The sequence below is a fragment of the Oreochromis niloticus genome, linkage group LG17 (assembly GCF_001858045.2).
Source record: "Oreochromis niloticus isolate F11D_XX linkage group LG17, O_niloticus_UMD_NMBU, whole genome shotgun sequence".
Classification (NCBI taxonomy): Eukaryota; Metazoa; Chordata; class Actinopteri; order Cichliformes; family Cichlidae; genus Oreochromis; species Oreochromis niloticus.
This window is the reverse complement of record NC_031981.2, coordinates 8965411-8982816: the sequence shown is the minus strand read 5'-3', so window position 1 is coordinate 8982816 and position 17406 is coordinate 8965411. Positions and strand designations below refer to the sequence as shown.

At 38.1% G+C, this 17406-nt stretch overlaps 1 protein-coding gene across 5 annotated transcripts in view; it reads right to left on the bottom strand.

Annotated features, from left to right (window-relative positions):
• grm8a (glutamate receptor, metabotropic 8a) overlaps positions 1-17406 on the bottom strand; it is a 274028-nt gene that overhangs the window by 41618 nt on the left and 215004 nt on the right. For all 5 annotated transcript variants that reach the window (XM_025899725.1, XM_005455654.4, XM_005455656.4 and 2 more), the window contains one exon: positions 13271-13474. In XM_025899725.1, the coding sequence (XP_025755510.1) occupies positions 13271-13474 (204 nt within the window). The remainder of the gene's footprint in view (positions 1-13270; positions 13475-17406) is intronic.

Sequence of the window (17406 nt, the reverse complement as noted above, 5' to 3'; positions counted from 1 at the left end):
GTAGATTATTTCATGTATGTTTGCACATGTTTAAATAAGTTGCTGCACATATTCCCTATTTTCTTTAAAAAACAAGAGGAAGGGTGGCTTGAGGCTCGCACAGTACTCTGTACTTACCAGCTGTTTATGTAATTAGATATCTAATAATATTCCAATACCATCCATTCATCCATCCATCTCAGTTCACCAATAGCTGGGCTCCTCTGCCAGCTAAGAGGTCTTTATCATAATATTTAAGGACAGCTGTTTGGCCATGCCCAACCGAGGTAGCAACAGTAAAAAATTATAAAAAAAAAAATGGAGGCTAGGACAAGCCATTCCACTCTCAACAATGGCACAGGAATCATAAAGTCATGAGTTTTGCTAAATTAGGTTTAGACACAAACATAAACGTCATAAAAATATGCCCTTTTTATGATGTAAAGCACATATTACAAAGCTACATGTGCTAGCATTTATCAGCAGACAATGTAAGTGTTCTTCTTCACATGACTGCTAGAAGTATAATCTGTGCTGCTCACCCTTTATCGCTGATTGCAATGGATGATAACAACCTACTAAGCCTTCCAAGGTAGAGGAGGGCACCCACAGGCGAAATGGGTATGGGAGTAATAACACTGATTAGATGTGTTTGCATCGCCCTGTCCAACAGACCTGCATAATAGTAATAATAATTAACAAATTAATTAATTAACAAAAATTATTACTCCATTATCCTTGGCTCTTATTTTCCTAAATTAAATGTATTTCCAATTGTGGTTTGTTTTTTTGCCCATGTGAGTGTATATTTGCCTCTTTGCTGCACTGATTTGGGCTCTCTGTATGATTGCTTTTATACCTACTTAGTTTCTACCTATTCTTACTCACTCCTCTTATCTAAAATTATATTCAGCTAATGATCCTCTTTCAGAACTTAGCTCATTGCAGGAGAAAGAGGTAATGTATAATATTGAAAACAATAGCAAGAGGATAGAAAATGCTTTTATATACGCAGCCTATAGATACACAGTAGCTGAATAAGGTCTACTTTATATGATGGGTGTTTTGCCCATTTGTCTCTCACAGTTTACACTGACATTCTTCAACGGCCAACTATATACTGTATATGGCTTCACCAAACAATAAATAAACACTGTAAGAGAGCTCTTCTACAGCAGGCAAGGTGACACTACCTGTACGATAGCTACTTCCAGCTGCTCCTTCAATCGCAAGAGGTCACCACAGTAGGTAGCTCCAGTAAAGTTGGCAGATTTTTCCAAAGGATGCCCTTCCTGAAACAAATCCCAATTGGGGATAAACTAGGGAGTTTACCCATGCTAAGGGAATGTGTAAACCATTACACTATGGAGCTACCATGACACTACCTGTAAACGCTTGGAAAATGTGCAAATAATCTTCTACTTACTACCTGCTGCTTGTAAGTGGACAGCAGGTAGTAAGCATGAGATTATGTTTGGACCTGAGGAGTCTATATAGAGTGAAGCACTAAGTACATGCCATGACTCAACAGCTTTGTTGGTGCGCTTGATTTTCCAAATTTAGACAGAGCTACTGTAGCTGTTGAGTTCCATTCTTGAAAGAAATTTTTTTTTAATAAGACCATAAGTCTTCAGCTCTCAGATTTTTCATCTGTTTTGTAAAAAATCTAAACATCTAAAGGTGGCAGTGTGTTCACAGATTACATAATTTCAGAAATGATTACCCATATTACATTCTGCATAATTAATTGCATGAAATTACATTTCTGTAACCTTTTAACTAAAACGATCTTTACACTCCTGCTATAAATAGTATTTACTAACCCAAGATACCAAAGCAATTTAACTAGGTGCAATTCAAGAGACCTCAATGGGAATAATAGTAATAACAGTGGGTAATGCTACCTTGGCCTGACTGGGAGTATTCTTAGCCCAGTGGGTGCAACCAGCCTCATACTGATCCACTGATCCATATTGGAACCATTGCCCAGGATGCCAGAGGATGTAGGGGTCTGGAGAATGTGGATGAAATGAAGGGTGGAAGCCTTGGTGGTCCAATTCCCAGATGCTGAAACTGGCTTTTGGGACTTGCAAAGTCACCTCTGTGGTGAGGAAGGAGTCCCAGCTTCAGGCTGAGAGTTGTTCTAAACTCATTATGGAGGAGTTTAAGAATCTCAGGTTTTTGTTCATGGTTGAGAGGAGAATGGAATGGGGGATAGACAGATTGGTATGGCATCAGCAGTGATGTGGACACTCAACTGGTCTATTGAGGTGACCATGAAAGTGAAGCTACCAATTTACCGGTTGATCTATGTACTGTCGAAATGATTGTGATTGCAGAAAAAACAAAGCAACTAGAAGCAATGTTTTTGCCACTGAAAGGATTCTGAAAGGATCAGATTGTCATTCTAGCTATAAAGACGAATCTCACATCTAAGAGTCTCACTTAGCGAGAAGTCTTAAAAGTTTTATCAGCTATTTGGAGTTGGAGAGAGCTATTTTGGATAGGAACATAGAAATATTGCAGAGATGGAGTACAAATATGTTAATATAATAAAAAATTTAATAAGTAAAAACATTTTATTGGTTTACAGGTGACCATTTCTTAATTGTGGCAATATGATTATTAAAACCTTTCAGAGAGTATTTTTAGGCTGAAACTGTGTCTAGCTGAGCTACAAATAATGGAAGCCCTCCGGTCCACACATGCACTTTGCCAGACTCTTATATTTGAGTGACTGTTTTGACCAGGATGACTAGAGCCAAGGAAATAGGAAAATAAATCCTGTGCTAAAACCCATAATCCTGAAGAATGCTTTTCCAACACTGGCGATAGAGGGAGGACAACACAATGCTAAACTTACAACTTGGCCAACTTGAACATGAATACATGTAAAAGCAAAGGGTGATAAGCTTAAAAACAGTCAATAAAAATCTGAGCTTGTAAGTGGAAAAAAACAAGCACTTTAAATTTATTATGGACAGTTTCCTCCTGGGATTATATTGCAGCCGTTCACAGCTGCTGGTTATAGTGTTCTCACTCAATATTGTACTACATCCAAAAGATTTTGTCTCCATTAAAAATTTAGGAATAAACAGACCTAAAAGATGGGAAAAGAGTTTAAGAATACCTGAAAAACAGCTGTTAAGGTATTAAGCTGACAATAAAGAATCAACATCAGGTAGCTGTGGATAAAAAGGTTGTTGTTAAATATAACACTGATTTTATGGGGATGGCCAAGCTCAGGCATTACCTTTTTTTATTATACTCCCCATCCACTTACTTGAAAGAAAATTTGGCATATTTACCATTATATGTTTTGCATGTTCCACGTTTCTCTCTCTGTGTTCTCTTGTCATTTCTAATGTCATATTCAGTTTAACTTTAAATTCATGCTTCTCTTTGTCTTTTGCAGTTTCTTTTCTATCCAAGTCTACGAGCTGAACATAAATTTGATATATCGCTGTCAGCTCATCTTGAAGGTCATTTTACGCAGCCCCCTAAAGTAAAAAGAAAAAAACGTTTGTTTTTTTGGGCATTTTTTTTTTTACTTTTACTATGCCCTGGATTTCCATCCATTTTTCTTCCTTGCCCCATGGATAGACTGAAGATGACTCTTATTTCGCTGTTTTCTTCTACCCAAAGCTGTTATTGACCAAGCAAAGTTCATCTTTCTTTTATCTGTCTTAACCGCCCTAAAGCACTGCCCTTTTCTCATTGTCTTTTGCACTCTCTTTGCCTTTTCTGCTTTTCAGCAAGCTCTCCATCTTTTTTACCTCATTCATCTCTCTGATTCACTTTCTGTTCAACCTCTACTCTTGTCTGTTTTCCATATCTTCTTTCTCCTATATCCCTTCAAGGTCATATAGCCCTAATAGACTTTCTACTGGGATAAGCTCTTCTCACTCCTTTGCTCCCTCTTTCTTATTCCAAGATCATTTACGACTGTTCAAGTTCATCATGTATAGGGAAGCTACTCCTCCAGAATAATACAAGTACTCTTTCTCTCATAACAGGTGGGCTTCATCCCCCCAGCCAGTTCCTTTTGTAATGTCATTAACCAAAACCTTCCCTTTTTTATGCTTCTCTCTTTCTCCTCAAGGCTGTTCAGCCAGGTATAGAGTTCTTCATATGAAAGTCAAGCCCCTCTAATTAGTGCAAGCCAGTTCAGATGTGAAACTCCATCTTGTCTCTCTGCATGGAATATAACCACACATAGCGAAGAACACAATGAGAGTTACCTTGCATGAAAAACACATCCACATATAAACTTGTGTAAAGGACAAAATAGGCCCTTCTTTTCCCTACTAGAGGTGGGAATAATTGGAAATCTCACAGTTCAGTTCAATTTAATTCAGTTCTTGGTGTTGAGAATTAGTTTTTTATTCAAAACAATTCTTGATTTATAGGAGGAAACACTTGACTTTGGCTCTTTGTCATGCTATTGTCCAGTTAAGTAACAGTTAAGCAAACTGGTTTGATGACGATCGGAAAAATTAAAGATTATCAAGAAATGTATATTTGAAAAATATTATATTGGACCGGTCTTTGACACAAAAATAGATAGAATAAGACTTTTTTGTTGGGGGGGGGTAATTTGTTTGGATGTCTAGTCTTGGGAAGATTGGCAACTGTCTTAAATGTCTTGCACTAGTGAATAATTTCTCGCTGTAGAAAGATTGATTTCATATTATTTGGAAATGGCTTTATAACCCTTCCAAGATTGATAGGCAGGAACAATTGCTTCTGTAAGATAATTACTGATGCCTTTTGTCCTTGGCATAGTGTTAACACAAAGCTGAATGCTTCAGATCAGTCGTCTCCCAAAATTTCTGCTTTTATACACTTGATGATCAATCAATCAAGTGATTTGATTTGTACTGTTCTGTACTGCGTCCACACATTGGCCCTTCTATGTAGATGTAGATATATATATATACATTCTTCATTGTGTCAACATGAAATTACATATTGTAATTGCAGTGTTTCATTTGTATGTATTCATTAAGTAAGAATCACTTTTTTTCGCCCACCCCATATTGTTTGTGAGTCATATCCAAATTGCATTTAGCCTTAAACCACTCAGTCTGAAAGAGAGCACATATGGTCATGAACAGAATAACATTTTATTCTCAAATCAAATTCTGTGTTTGAACATAAAAGTGGGTGCTTTGAAATAAGTAAAGTTTCACTGAAAATCTGCCAATGAAATGTAAAATGTGAGTTGAAGGAAAGAGAAGCAATAATAATCATACTCATGGTTAAACATGGTATATTGCTCCCAGCTTAGCAAACAAACAAAGCAGTATGCTTGACACGGAGTCAGACTACATATATAATTGTGTACATGTTTCAAAATAAACATCTGTTTTGATGAAATTTAATATAATTTCCTTCCAATTTGTGGATAACAAATCCTAGGAACAAACAAAGACTTTATAAAGCCTATAGTGTCATGAGTTGATGACTCAGTGGCTTTAGGGAGTACGAGTGGTAGGAGTACAGAAGAGTAACAGAGAGTCAAACAGAAAGCTGGGGGAAAAGAAAGAAAAATAGAGTTGGTGAAAAGGAGACAATAACAGTGAAGCACAAACAAATGAAAGTATGCTAAAAGGGAAAGAATGAAACAGAAGAGCGAAGAAGGGACAAAAGAGAGCGTGATGGAGAAAGAAGCATTAGAAAGGACATCATTTGAAATGCTTTTCTGGAGGAGTACTTACAAGTAACAAATCCAGTAGAAGTAAAAACAAGTAAATGTGTGTATATCTGGATCTGTTAATACTTGACTACTGAGTTAAGTTCTTAACATGAAGTGAAACAATCAAACAAACCAAGAACACACATTTGAATGCTGAAGAGCACACTACTACATTCCTCTTCCAAGACTTCCTTTTGTTTTCAAACTCATTTTGTTTTCCTGACATTCCTAAATTTATTTCAGTTTAATATTTTAGAAAAACCCGGTGTGCACTTTGAAGTTTGAAGGGATTTGTGCCTCTTCCTGGGAGTGAACCAAGGCTCTTTCCTTTGTAAGGCAAATGTGCAAATCACTACATGAAAAATCTGTCTTGCTGTGTTAAAGTGGCTTGGAGCTACATCTGGGCAATATCATGTAAAAAATTTGGGGTGTTCAGAAATCCTGATGGCATGAGAAACTGAGAAAGTAAAAAAGTGGATGACTTTGACTTGTATGGATAGTGTTATGGGCCTTTTTCTAGGTGAAAAAAGATGAGCAATAAGCATACTGCTATTTACTGTATACCTGCATCCTGAGGTGACCTCTTCTCAAAATACAAATGCAGTAACATAATTTTATTCAATTGCCACCATAAACCATACATCATCTCTTTAAAAGACTCATCTGTCTGCATCTCCTGCAACTACATGTATGCTGAACAATACATTATTGCTCTTACAGTGAGAATGTATAAAAGAAAACATTGTGGCTTTAAGTTTCTGCCACAATGCCAAGTGACGATAGTGTAAGATACTGCTTAGACTAGGCAACCATGTTTAACCGTGTATAACAAATTATTCGGTTAACATAGCACTCCAGCTGCCATAATCAATCATGTGTGAGGCAGACAGATTACATATGACAAATCACATCAGGTAGATGTGATTTGTCATATGCTGTTCCAAAGGCCAAAACACAGCGAAAAAACCTTTAAATGCTGTCCTATAAAACTTTGGAATGAATTACCTTTCAGTGTAAAAAACTAACTTTTTAAGCTGAGGTTCTTAATAGAATGAGGTGTATATATAGCTAAGTATATATATATTTACATGTAGCAATGACTTATGAGTGGCTGTGACTCAGGAGGTAGAGCGGGGAATCAACTAATCAGCAGGTCTGTCTTGATCTTGGTTCCTCTAGCTTGCATGTCAAAGTATCCTAGGCAAGATACTACACGACAAGTTCACCCTGATGCATCCATTGGGGTGTGATTCTATCAGCATTAAATTAAAAGTGCTTTGGTGTTAAACAAAAACAATTTAAGGAATGGGTCACTGGGACTTGCAGCAAGAAAGTGAATTGAGTGCTCAAATTCAGTCGAAAAACACTACGTAAGTACCAGTCCATTTACTTCTTTCATTTCCATCTCAGCTTTCATGGCTGTGTTTTTGTTTCAAATTGATAACATAGCATATACCCAGTGAAAGGTCACAAGGCATGAAAGATATGAATTCAAGCTATACCTGTGCAGCTCCAACAGGACAAGAGTCCTCTTCATCACCTTTTTAGCTAGATTAAAGCCTAAAAAAAGCCCATGCCACTCTCATGTGAATGGAATCATCACCTTCATGAGTGGATGTGTACAGAACATGAGAACAAATGAGCAGAAAAAAAAAAAAGAGTTTGTCCTCTGGCCATTGGAAAAAAAAACTAGATTTTTAGTGTTAACATGGACATCTGCTAAAATTCTGTTAAGGCTGTACTCAAACTGTTTTAAGAGGTTGCTAAACAGTTGGTTTTTGGCTGAAGTTGAATTGCACTGGTTTTCTACATTGATTCTGCGGTTCTACAACAGAAGTGGTTGGTGAACAACAACCAAACTGGTTTTCAGTTAGTCAAAAAGCAGCCCATTCTCCCTCTCATTTTCTCATGTAGCTCATGTAAAAGGCAAATGGACATGGATCCACAAGGAGCAACAAGAAAGAAAATCCATGCTCTATCACCTTTAGCTTATTCTCCTCCATGCCCATGGTGTGCAATTAACACAGGCAGACACATGCAGGCCTTCAGTCTTTACCACATTTCTCCTTAAGTGTTATTAGTGCAATGGTGACCCTAACCACATTAATAATGAAACTGTTTTTAATTGGAAAACACAAATGTACCCAGGCACTCTCATAAAAATACACACAAAGTAGCCAGAAGAAGCTTCATTTCTTCAAGGCATCTGACCAGATGTGAACAACCCCAGCAGATCCACTTACTACAAACAACCACCCACCAACTGAAACTCATTAGTTTTTAAAAAACAAACTCAGGTGCTTACAATAGGAAAACAGTCTGACAGAAAAAGTGACCAACTTTTTTTTTTTTCGGGGATGGGGGTCCATTACACTAGCAGCCTGAACCACTGATACCAAGGATGGTATCAGTGGTTCTGATAAGCCAGGATGGAGCCCTGCATTCATCTTGTTTACACAAAATTCTGACCCTATCATTTAAACGTCACAGCAGAAAGTCGAGACTCACCAGATCAGTCAACATTTTTCAGTCTTGATGAGCCCATGTAAAATCTGGACTCAGTTTCCTGTTTTTAGTTGACAAGAGCAGGACCCAGTGTGGTCTTCTGCTGCTGTAGCACATCTCCTTCAAGGTTCGATGCGTTGTGTGTTCAGAGATGCTCTTCTGCATACCTTAACTGTAACTAGTGGTTATTTGAGTTATTGTTGCCTACCCATTCTCAAATACTCAGACCAACCTGTCTGGCTCCAACAACCAAGCTACATTCAAAGTCCCTTAAATTACCGTTCTTCACCATTTTAATGCTGTTTTTCAACTTCAGCAGGTCATCTTAACTGTGTCTACTTGCCCAAATGCATTCAGCTGCTGCCATTTGATTGGCTGCTTAGATATTTGCACTAACCAGACAGTTAAACAGATGAATCGAATGATGTGGCTGGTAAGCATGTAGGTGTTTAATTCCCATCTTCGCATAACCCAGACACTGGCAAATTGATTGATTCCACCTATTAATTTTTTAATTTTCTGTAATTATGTCATGCCTCGATTCAAGCATTCAAGTGCACTCTTTCTATATTACTCCTTCAAATTTTCTTTTTTTCTTCCTTTTCAAAATACTGGAGGATAGATGTGTGTCTGGAGTAAATTATTAGTTATCTAAAGTCTGTTTTTAGTTTAAATATTCCCCTATTTCATCAGTAAATTATACATTTGTGGAGTTTTTACATTTATGGATACAGCATGTGACCTTAAAAGGATAACACAGCTGTAAATTAATTAAATTATAATTTATTGTAATTGCCACTGTTACCCATAACTTTCTGTAGTGCCATCTACAAAGTGTCAGAGGCTAATGAAAGAATTTAATAGCTCTAATACAAGCTTGTATTCCCATATCATTTCAGCTCCATCTTATCTAATTTTTTTTATTCCGTCTCAATGTCTGGTCAAGATCACTTACAGCTCATTCTGTCTAGGGCAACTTTTACTAAGCGAGAAGGATTCGGTGATTCATCCGGGGATAAAGTTTGCGACCTTGTAGTTATGGGAGGATTTCTCTACCCTCCAGGCCAACAATAACTGAGAAACTCACTTGAGCACAAATCTGCCGCTGCTGTATGAAACAGCAATCATTGCCTGCCTGTGAATTTATTTCTGACACTTTTAGCAAGGGCAGACACCGATAGAGCAGGAAGCAACAAACACTGAAACATATTTTGGACACATTCCTATACAGACATATTCAAGCAATTTTAATCATTCCTCTAAATCAGACAAGCATTCTTGTAAACCTCACAATGCAACCAGTCTCACTCTGCCTCTTGCTTTCACAGACATTATGTATTCCACACAATGCTGGACGAAGGAACACAGGAAATGAAAAGGCTGACAGAGAAGCAGGTACAGGCGCATCGAGGAGGGGAAAGGAGATTAATAATAGAATATTCAAATGAGGTGTCTGATGCTACTTTGAAATGAGCAAATGTGTTTTTCTTATCCACTTAAAATTTGTCAACACTTGAGGAAGTCATGCAGAGAGAAAGAGAGAGGGGAAATTACTGAGCAGTACAAAGTGATACAAGGCTATTCGCAAAAAACCAAAATGTAAAAAGATTACATGTTTTGAGAAAACACAAACTGAATCAAATGTTAGACGTGAGAGGCAATGTGACATGTTCTTTGATAAGGATGTGACAAATTAGACGTTTCGTTCAGCATTGTTAAAATATGAATTTGTTGAGTCAAGTTGGGTAAACTCAGGAAAAAATACCGTAATGTGTCGACAATTTATTAAAAAAAAATGATAATGTCCAAATGTTTAAGCAAAAGGATTAACCCAGAATTCAAAACCTGATGTTGACTAGCTATAACCTATCAATAATACAATAATCTACCTTACATGGTAAAAGAATGTGGTAGATACCCGATATAAATGATGTGTTCTATCAGAAAGTTCACAAATTTGCTGACAAGCTTAGTGTTAGGCTGGGCTCCAGCCCTCTAGACTAAGTTCATTCTAACAATAATTTTAGGGTTACACACTTGCCAGATATCAGAAGGGTATTTCTACAAAGTAAACTCAGGATAGCCAGGCTTTCTTTGCATTTTCTGGCTTGACAAAACCTAAAACTGCAGCAGAAGCTTTGCTAATTCAGGTCTCCTGCTTTAGGAAATAAGCATAAAAGTGGGCATTTCATGCATCATTTAACTCTCTTTCTTCCACACAAAATGGGCCAATTGAGCATCGCCTACTCCAATCAGAGATATCATCAAAGGAACAGGTTATTTAAAAAAAACTTATATAACAAATAAAATGGCAGCACGGTGGCACGGTGGTTAGCACTGTTGCCGCACAGCAAGAAGGTCCTGAGTTCAATTCCAACATCAGGCCGGGGTCTTTCTGTGTGGAGTTTGCATGTTCTCCCCGTGTTTGCGTGGGTTCTCTCCGGGTACTCCGGCTTCCTCCCACCGACCAAAGACATGCAACTTGTGGGGATAGGTTAATTGGATAAACCAAATTGCCACTAGGTGTGAATGTGCGAGCGAATGTGAGTGTGAATGGTTGTCTGTCCTTGTGTGTTGGCCCTGCGACAGACTGGCGACCTGTCCAGGGTGTACCCCGCCTCTCGCCCTATGACAGCTGGGATAGGCTCCAGCGCCCCCCGCGACCCTGAAAAGGAGAAGCGGAAGCGAATGGATGGATGGATGGATGGAACAAATAAAATCATGTTGCAGAAATCTTCAGGTTTCAGAAGTGTTTCTTTTAACACTGAATTCATGATCATTAAAATATTATTTTATAGTGTTGGTGTCTATTCCCAACTTGACAACTGCACTGAGACTTTAAACTTGATACATTTAAGTACCAAAGGTTACTTTGTGTTTTTAGGGTACCTGAGTCATTGACCCAGTGTTTTTGGTTTTATGGGTTTTTGAGTTCTTGTTTATTCATTATTGTTATTTTCTCTGTGTGACTTATTTTCCTAGTTTAGTTTCTTGTGTTCTTGAGTTCATCAGTATTTCTAATTTGGGTTGTCATGGTTGTTAATTGGTCCCATTCATGTCTTTGTCTCGTCTCAGTTTCCTTCCCTCAGTGTCTCCCAGTTAAGCCAGTCTTGTCTTCATGTTTGTTTGCCCGTCAGTCTCCAAGTTTAGTGGCCTGTTCTCTCAGTCGTGTCTCCTCTCGTCCCTTGCTCTTTTGCCCTTGCTCTCTCCTCCCTCTGTTCCTTGTATATAGTCAGTCTGCGTCTCATTTTGTGTATTTCTCGTACTTCCTGTTTTACTTTGATAGTCTCCTGTCCTGTGTGCATTATATCCAGTTTTGTCCCGTCTCATCTGCTAGATTATGTCCAGCTGTGTTCCCCAGGTGGCTGCTAGTTTAGTTTTCTAGTTCCTTCCAGTTTGTTTTGATTTATTTATGTTTGTATTTTTTTTTTTTTTCATAATCCAGCAATAAAGCTGTGTTGAATTTAATTCCACCTGCAAATCTGCATTTTGGGTCCTAATCCTTCCCGCTTCACACCACCACGTGACGGGTCTGTTCAGTTCTGACAGCCTCATGAAACAAATGTGGAAATTGTGTTAGCTTTTCACTAGATCAAAGTGAAATCAATTTGAATGATTTTATATTGTCATTAATACACAGCCCACAACTGTGGTCAGCTGTCTAATCTGTGCTTATAACATTTATACATTTTCTGTCCCAGCAGCTGAATGTATGAGTTCTTGTGACAATGCCACACACACATTCAGTGGTTTGTGTAAGATATAAATAAACAAAAAGAATTTGTGATAGCATAGAGGTCCAAATGATTTTAAACTGAAACTCTGAAAATAACCTGCTCCCAACCAGGTTGTGTGTTCAGCATAAGTTACCATGGTGATCCAGCAAGGCACAAAGACAGCCCAAAGTGAGCCACGGGTGTGACACTGAAAACTCTGGCTTTAGGCTCAACATACCTCACTAATCAATTAATCACACTTCATAATACAGCCCTCAGGGCTGTAGCCTAATGTCATGTTAGTAAGGGCAGCCATGGATAAGGCATGGCAGCAAGACAATACACACACACAGAGGAACTGGAGACAAATAGAAAATGTTAGGAAAATATGGAAATATGTATTTTGACATAAGTGGTTTAAACCTTTTACTGGCTGATATATAACAAAACTCCAAGAGTTAGAAAAGAAAAAGGTCATTCAACGAAACAGTGACATCAATAACATTTAATATGAGCCATGTAAGCAGTATTAAAATGACAGGAACAAGGATTTTAGCTCTTAAGAAATCTGTGTCGTGGAACAGATCGGATGAATGTACATAAATGCGCAAGCACTTTGACAAGGAGGCAGGAGTTCATGTTCCACTGTTAAAGAGAACCTGTTTTTAGATTCAACTCAGAAACTCTAGAAGAGAAAGGAAGTAATAAAACAGCTACTTTATTGATTTTACTTTCCTCAGAGATGTATTTTTTCTCTGCCCCAAAGGCTTACCAATATCAAGAATAACAATGCAAATTAAAATTGTATTTATATTTATATAAATATATTTATATTTCTGAATTAATTTATATTTAATTTGAGTTCTTCATAGGGCAGACATTAAAGGATAAGTATTAAGATAAAAGTGAATATCATTCATGATTTTAAAGAGGCTGAAATGTTTGCAAGTTGGTGATCTGAGTTCATAATCTCCTATGTCTCTCTTTATATATTCTAATTTCATTGTCAGTACACTCATATCTGATATTAATTTAAATGATTTATAGGATTATATATACACAACGCATTACAGCTTTAAAACAAAGGGAAGACGATAGTGTGGTGTGATTTAAATGTGTTTAAATATCTGAGGGGTACTTGTCTTATTTGTGCAATATACATATAGATATAAAAACTGCAGTAATGAGTATTACTGGGGGTTAGCACAATCTACAGCATATTGTTTGAATGGTCAGCATGTAATTTATTTATTTTTTTTACTATGATAAGAATGCTTTTAAAAGCATATGTACCTGAAAAAGAGTACAGTACAATCTTTGAAAAACAGCATTATATTGGATCCTATAGATTTAAACCAAGTGGAAAACTTACCATTGAAGTTGACAGCACGGATGTGGTTGAGTAGCTCTTTACCATCGATATTGTTGGCCATCCGTGGACAGAGGCCTGGGTATCCGTAGCAGAGCTCCCGGTGCATGCGATGCAGAGCGTGGGCCATGGCATACACTGCATCCATCACAAACTGAACCTTTCCCTCCTGTTCATAACTGGAGTCACGGCCAACTTTTTCTAAACCTGAACAAGAAGAAGAAAAGGGGAGAGAAGGAACATTAGAAGTAAGATAAAGCACATTAATTCCCAGGGGACTCGTTTTAGGTAACAATCAAAGTATGGAAATCCATTCATAGCAACATACATTACACCTGCATCTACCTCTCATAACAGATCAGCGGGGAGCTATAGGGAAAAATCTGTGTGCAAGGATATAAAGTTACAGCATACAGAAGTAGATTTCTTTAGGTCATGTATCATCCATCACCCCACATGAATTGAAAAAATGAATCATATGCTTCAGGTACGAGACGCTACGGTTGTGTGGTGAGTGGCATTTGATGCTTTGGGTAAATGTGAAACTTATTCATGGCCTTAAATGACTTTATGATAATCATTCTGCAGTCTCAGCCTTGAGTCTGTTCTTATAGGGAAGCCTGGCACCAGACCTGTATAGCCAGTCAGTGCCTACTGTCTGCTGCACAGTGCCAGGCCATCACCATTTGTCACAGCTTTTGTTTCTGTTTGTGCTTTGTCTGCTCTACAGCCCATTTATGTCCTAGTATTATATTCCATGTACACCATAAAAAAAAGCCAATAGTCAAGCGGTGACAGAAAAATAGATGTGTATAATACAGGTGAAAGAAGATCTACAATAATGGCACCAAAGCACGTAGAGGAAAGTGGGTAGCGTTTGGCTCCGGAAGGACTGAAGAAAGAGATGAAAGAAAGACAACAGGTAAGAAATAAAACGAAAAAGAAAGTTTAGATGAAGAGAAACTTTAAAGGAATGAAGAGAGACCAAATGAGAGATGAAATCTTTGTGCAAGACAGGTTGACCAGTAGACAGGCAGCGGGGCACTCAGCATGACAATGACAAATAACTCCTCTCAGTCCATTCTCGCCCTGGTAGCAAAGAAAGAACAACATGTTCCTTCTTTACATCTTCTGAACCACTGATAATGGCATTTCTGTGTATACAGGAAAGGCAAGAAAGTGTCTGGTGGGGATAAAATACACTTTATCCTCTTTCCGACTAGTTGCACTACCATGTGTTGAGCCTTGACATGTTTAATTTACTTATATGTCTCTACTTTTGGCTTCACATCCAGTTATTAGTCTTGAGTGTATACTACCATTTAGGTCCGCTTTCTGAGCTTATCTTACTGCTGCAGCCTTATTAATTACTGCAGATTAATGTTTAGGTTCATAAGCTGCTGCTGAATATTTGAATACTTACATCTGGCCTTTATGCTTGCATGCATGTACAAAATACGTGCATGCATGCGTACAATCCCTGCCCTGATATAAATATGTGCGAATGCTCAAAAGCATGCAAATGGTCTCCCAACTGCATTTTTTTTTGAACGGATTTTATGTAATGACTCATTAGCATAATGAGCTAATGAAAAAAGAAGAGAGTGAAAACCTCCTTGATGCATTAAGATGAAAATCAGTAATTGAGTGTAACATTCATTTTCTCTGTTTTCATCAAAAAGTTCAAAGAGTGGAACCACATAACATCCTACGTTCATTATCTTCCTTTCTCGCACGATATCTGACTTTATGTGATATATTCTTTGTTCTTGTTTCTCTATTCTTATCTCTCACTTCGACCACATTCTCACATATTCTCTCTTTCTGTCCTACCCCTCCGTTTGGTTACTAAATCTACTGCATCTATCTTGGCTATGTTCACTCTTTTTTTCTTTTCTTTTTTTCTTTAAAAGCAGCAGTCACCTTCAGGCAACACAAACCGAATCAAAACCCATCTGGGCTGAGCTGAATTAACAAGACCAGAGGCACCCAGAATCAATATGAGCATCCATAAGGAATTAATGGGGTCCCCAGAATAAAATCCAATCCACAGTTATGGAAGGCTGTAGGGTGCTTTGTATGCATGTCCTTATTCGTGTGTTTGTTGGTGCCTGTGGTGATGGGTAAGAACCCCAGCAGGAAATTAGTTAGCATTTTCTCCGGGCCACTGTGGTCCAGCCGTACAGCTGATCACAATGCTGGCCTAAGAGTCGAACTTTGATAGTAAACAGAGGAGCACTGTAACGTGTGCATATGTGTGGAGAGAGGAAAAAGACAGAACAAAGTATGCAGAAAGTACAAGTCTCTATCTGTCAACTGTGACCTCTTTGATCGAATTTCAATTTTTACTGTTCTGTTTTGATTCTGCAAAGAGGGCTAACATAATACGTTTTTTTTTTTTTCTGCAGCACCCTGTTTTCTGTTACCTGTTTGGACACTCTGCCTCATGCTGAGGCAAAGTGCAGCTCATTCCAGCCTATCCAACTCTTCAAACCTGTGGCTATTTATTTCGTGACCTGTACACTGCTAGATGGAGGAGGGTGCTTTCGGCAATATTGATTTTGTGTGTACATATACGATGATGATCCGCCCGGCTTGAAAAAAATGCATATGCGGACAACTACCTGCCTGAGGTGTCGGACTGAAACTGGGGGTAAAAACCCACTGAGTTACTTCCTTTTAAAAAGTATGAAAACAATGAAAAAAACAAAAAACACTTGTTGCTCAGAGCTGGCAGATATATGCAGTTATGTGTTATACTGCCCTTAATTTGACATTTCATTAGAAAAGCAGCTGCACAAATCACATAACCTTTATTTATCCACAAAAGCATTCACCTTTTGGCCAACAACCTGCTCAACATTCATAAATACACACATTCACAGCTCAGTAGTCACTGAAAGAGAAGAGAGCTTTTCTCATTAGCATCTCAAATTCTGGCCACAAGCCCAGTTTTTGAATCTCACAGCCAGAGCTACAGTCCTGTGCAATAGTCCTGAGTCACCCCTCATTTCTTTATATTTTGCTTCTAAAGAGTCAGACTTTCCTGTAATTTTGAAGTGAACAATGTTCCTCCAGGCTTTCTGTCTGTCTGGCAACACTTGTCTTTGGACATTGGCTGTTTATTAAGTCCAGTCCTTCTATTTTACAATTTTTAGAGGAGTATATGTTTTTGTTTCCTGAACCACTTAACAATGTTCTACGAGAACAAAAAGGATCCCAAACTTAAAAGATGAACCAGTGTGGTGTCTACACATCAGGCAATGAATGAAGAACCAGTTTAAATCGTATACTTAGGTACAGCCTGTTGCAAAAAGTATCTGCAGCGATCAAGAGTATCTGAAAGATCCAGCAACAATCTGGCACAGGACCTGAGAGATGCATCTGGCCCTCAGATCCATCTGCTGTTTACTGAAGCTTCATCAAGAATGGTTTCAGTGGAAGGGTGGCTGTCAAGAAGCCAAATACCTAGTAACATAAGATTTTGATCCACCATGCAATATCATCTTGATCTTAAACACACTGCCAGTCATGGACACGTACACAGAAAAACACACAATTGAACACTACCAGTCATGGATTGGCCTCCCCAGAGTCTGGACCTCAACATTATTAAAGCAGTGTGGGATTAGCTTGACAGAGAATGGAACAAAAGGCAGCCAACACCTGGAGAATGTCCTTCAGGACTTTGAATGTCCTTCAGGAATCCTGAAGAATTATTTTTGAAGACTACTTAAAGAAATGACAAGAAAGCTGCCTTATTGAGTTCAGGCTTTGTTAATGAATAAACGTAGTCATACCAAATCTCATCTTTCAAGCTTGTTAGAATTGCATGCATGTTTGAACATGTTTCAATAAATCATTGCACCTATTTCCTATTTCCCAATTTTTTGTATTTTTTTTTTGCAGATTTCCCTTTGATTTTGAGAATTTTCTGTGTTATAGCTTCTTTCTGTTTGCTAAAAGCATATTTACAAATCGCATTTGATTGGTGTCAGGCTAGTATGCATCAAACTATACTACTAAAACCCAAAAGTTTCTTAGAGCTTTTAAAGTCTTGTCTTGCCCTGAGGTTACTCTGGTAACAGCCTCTGTAATGTGACTGATGCTACTAAGCTCACTTGAATCCTTATGTGTGC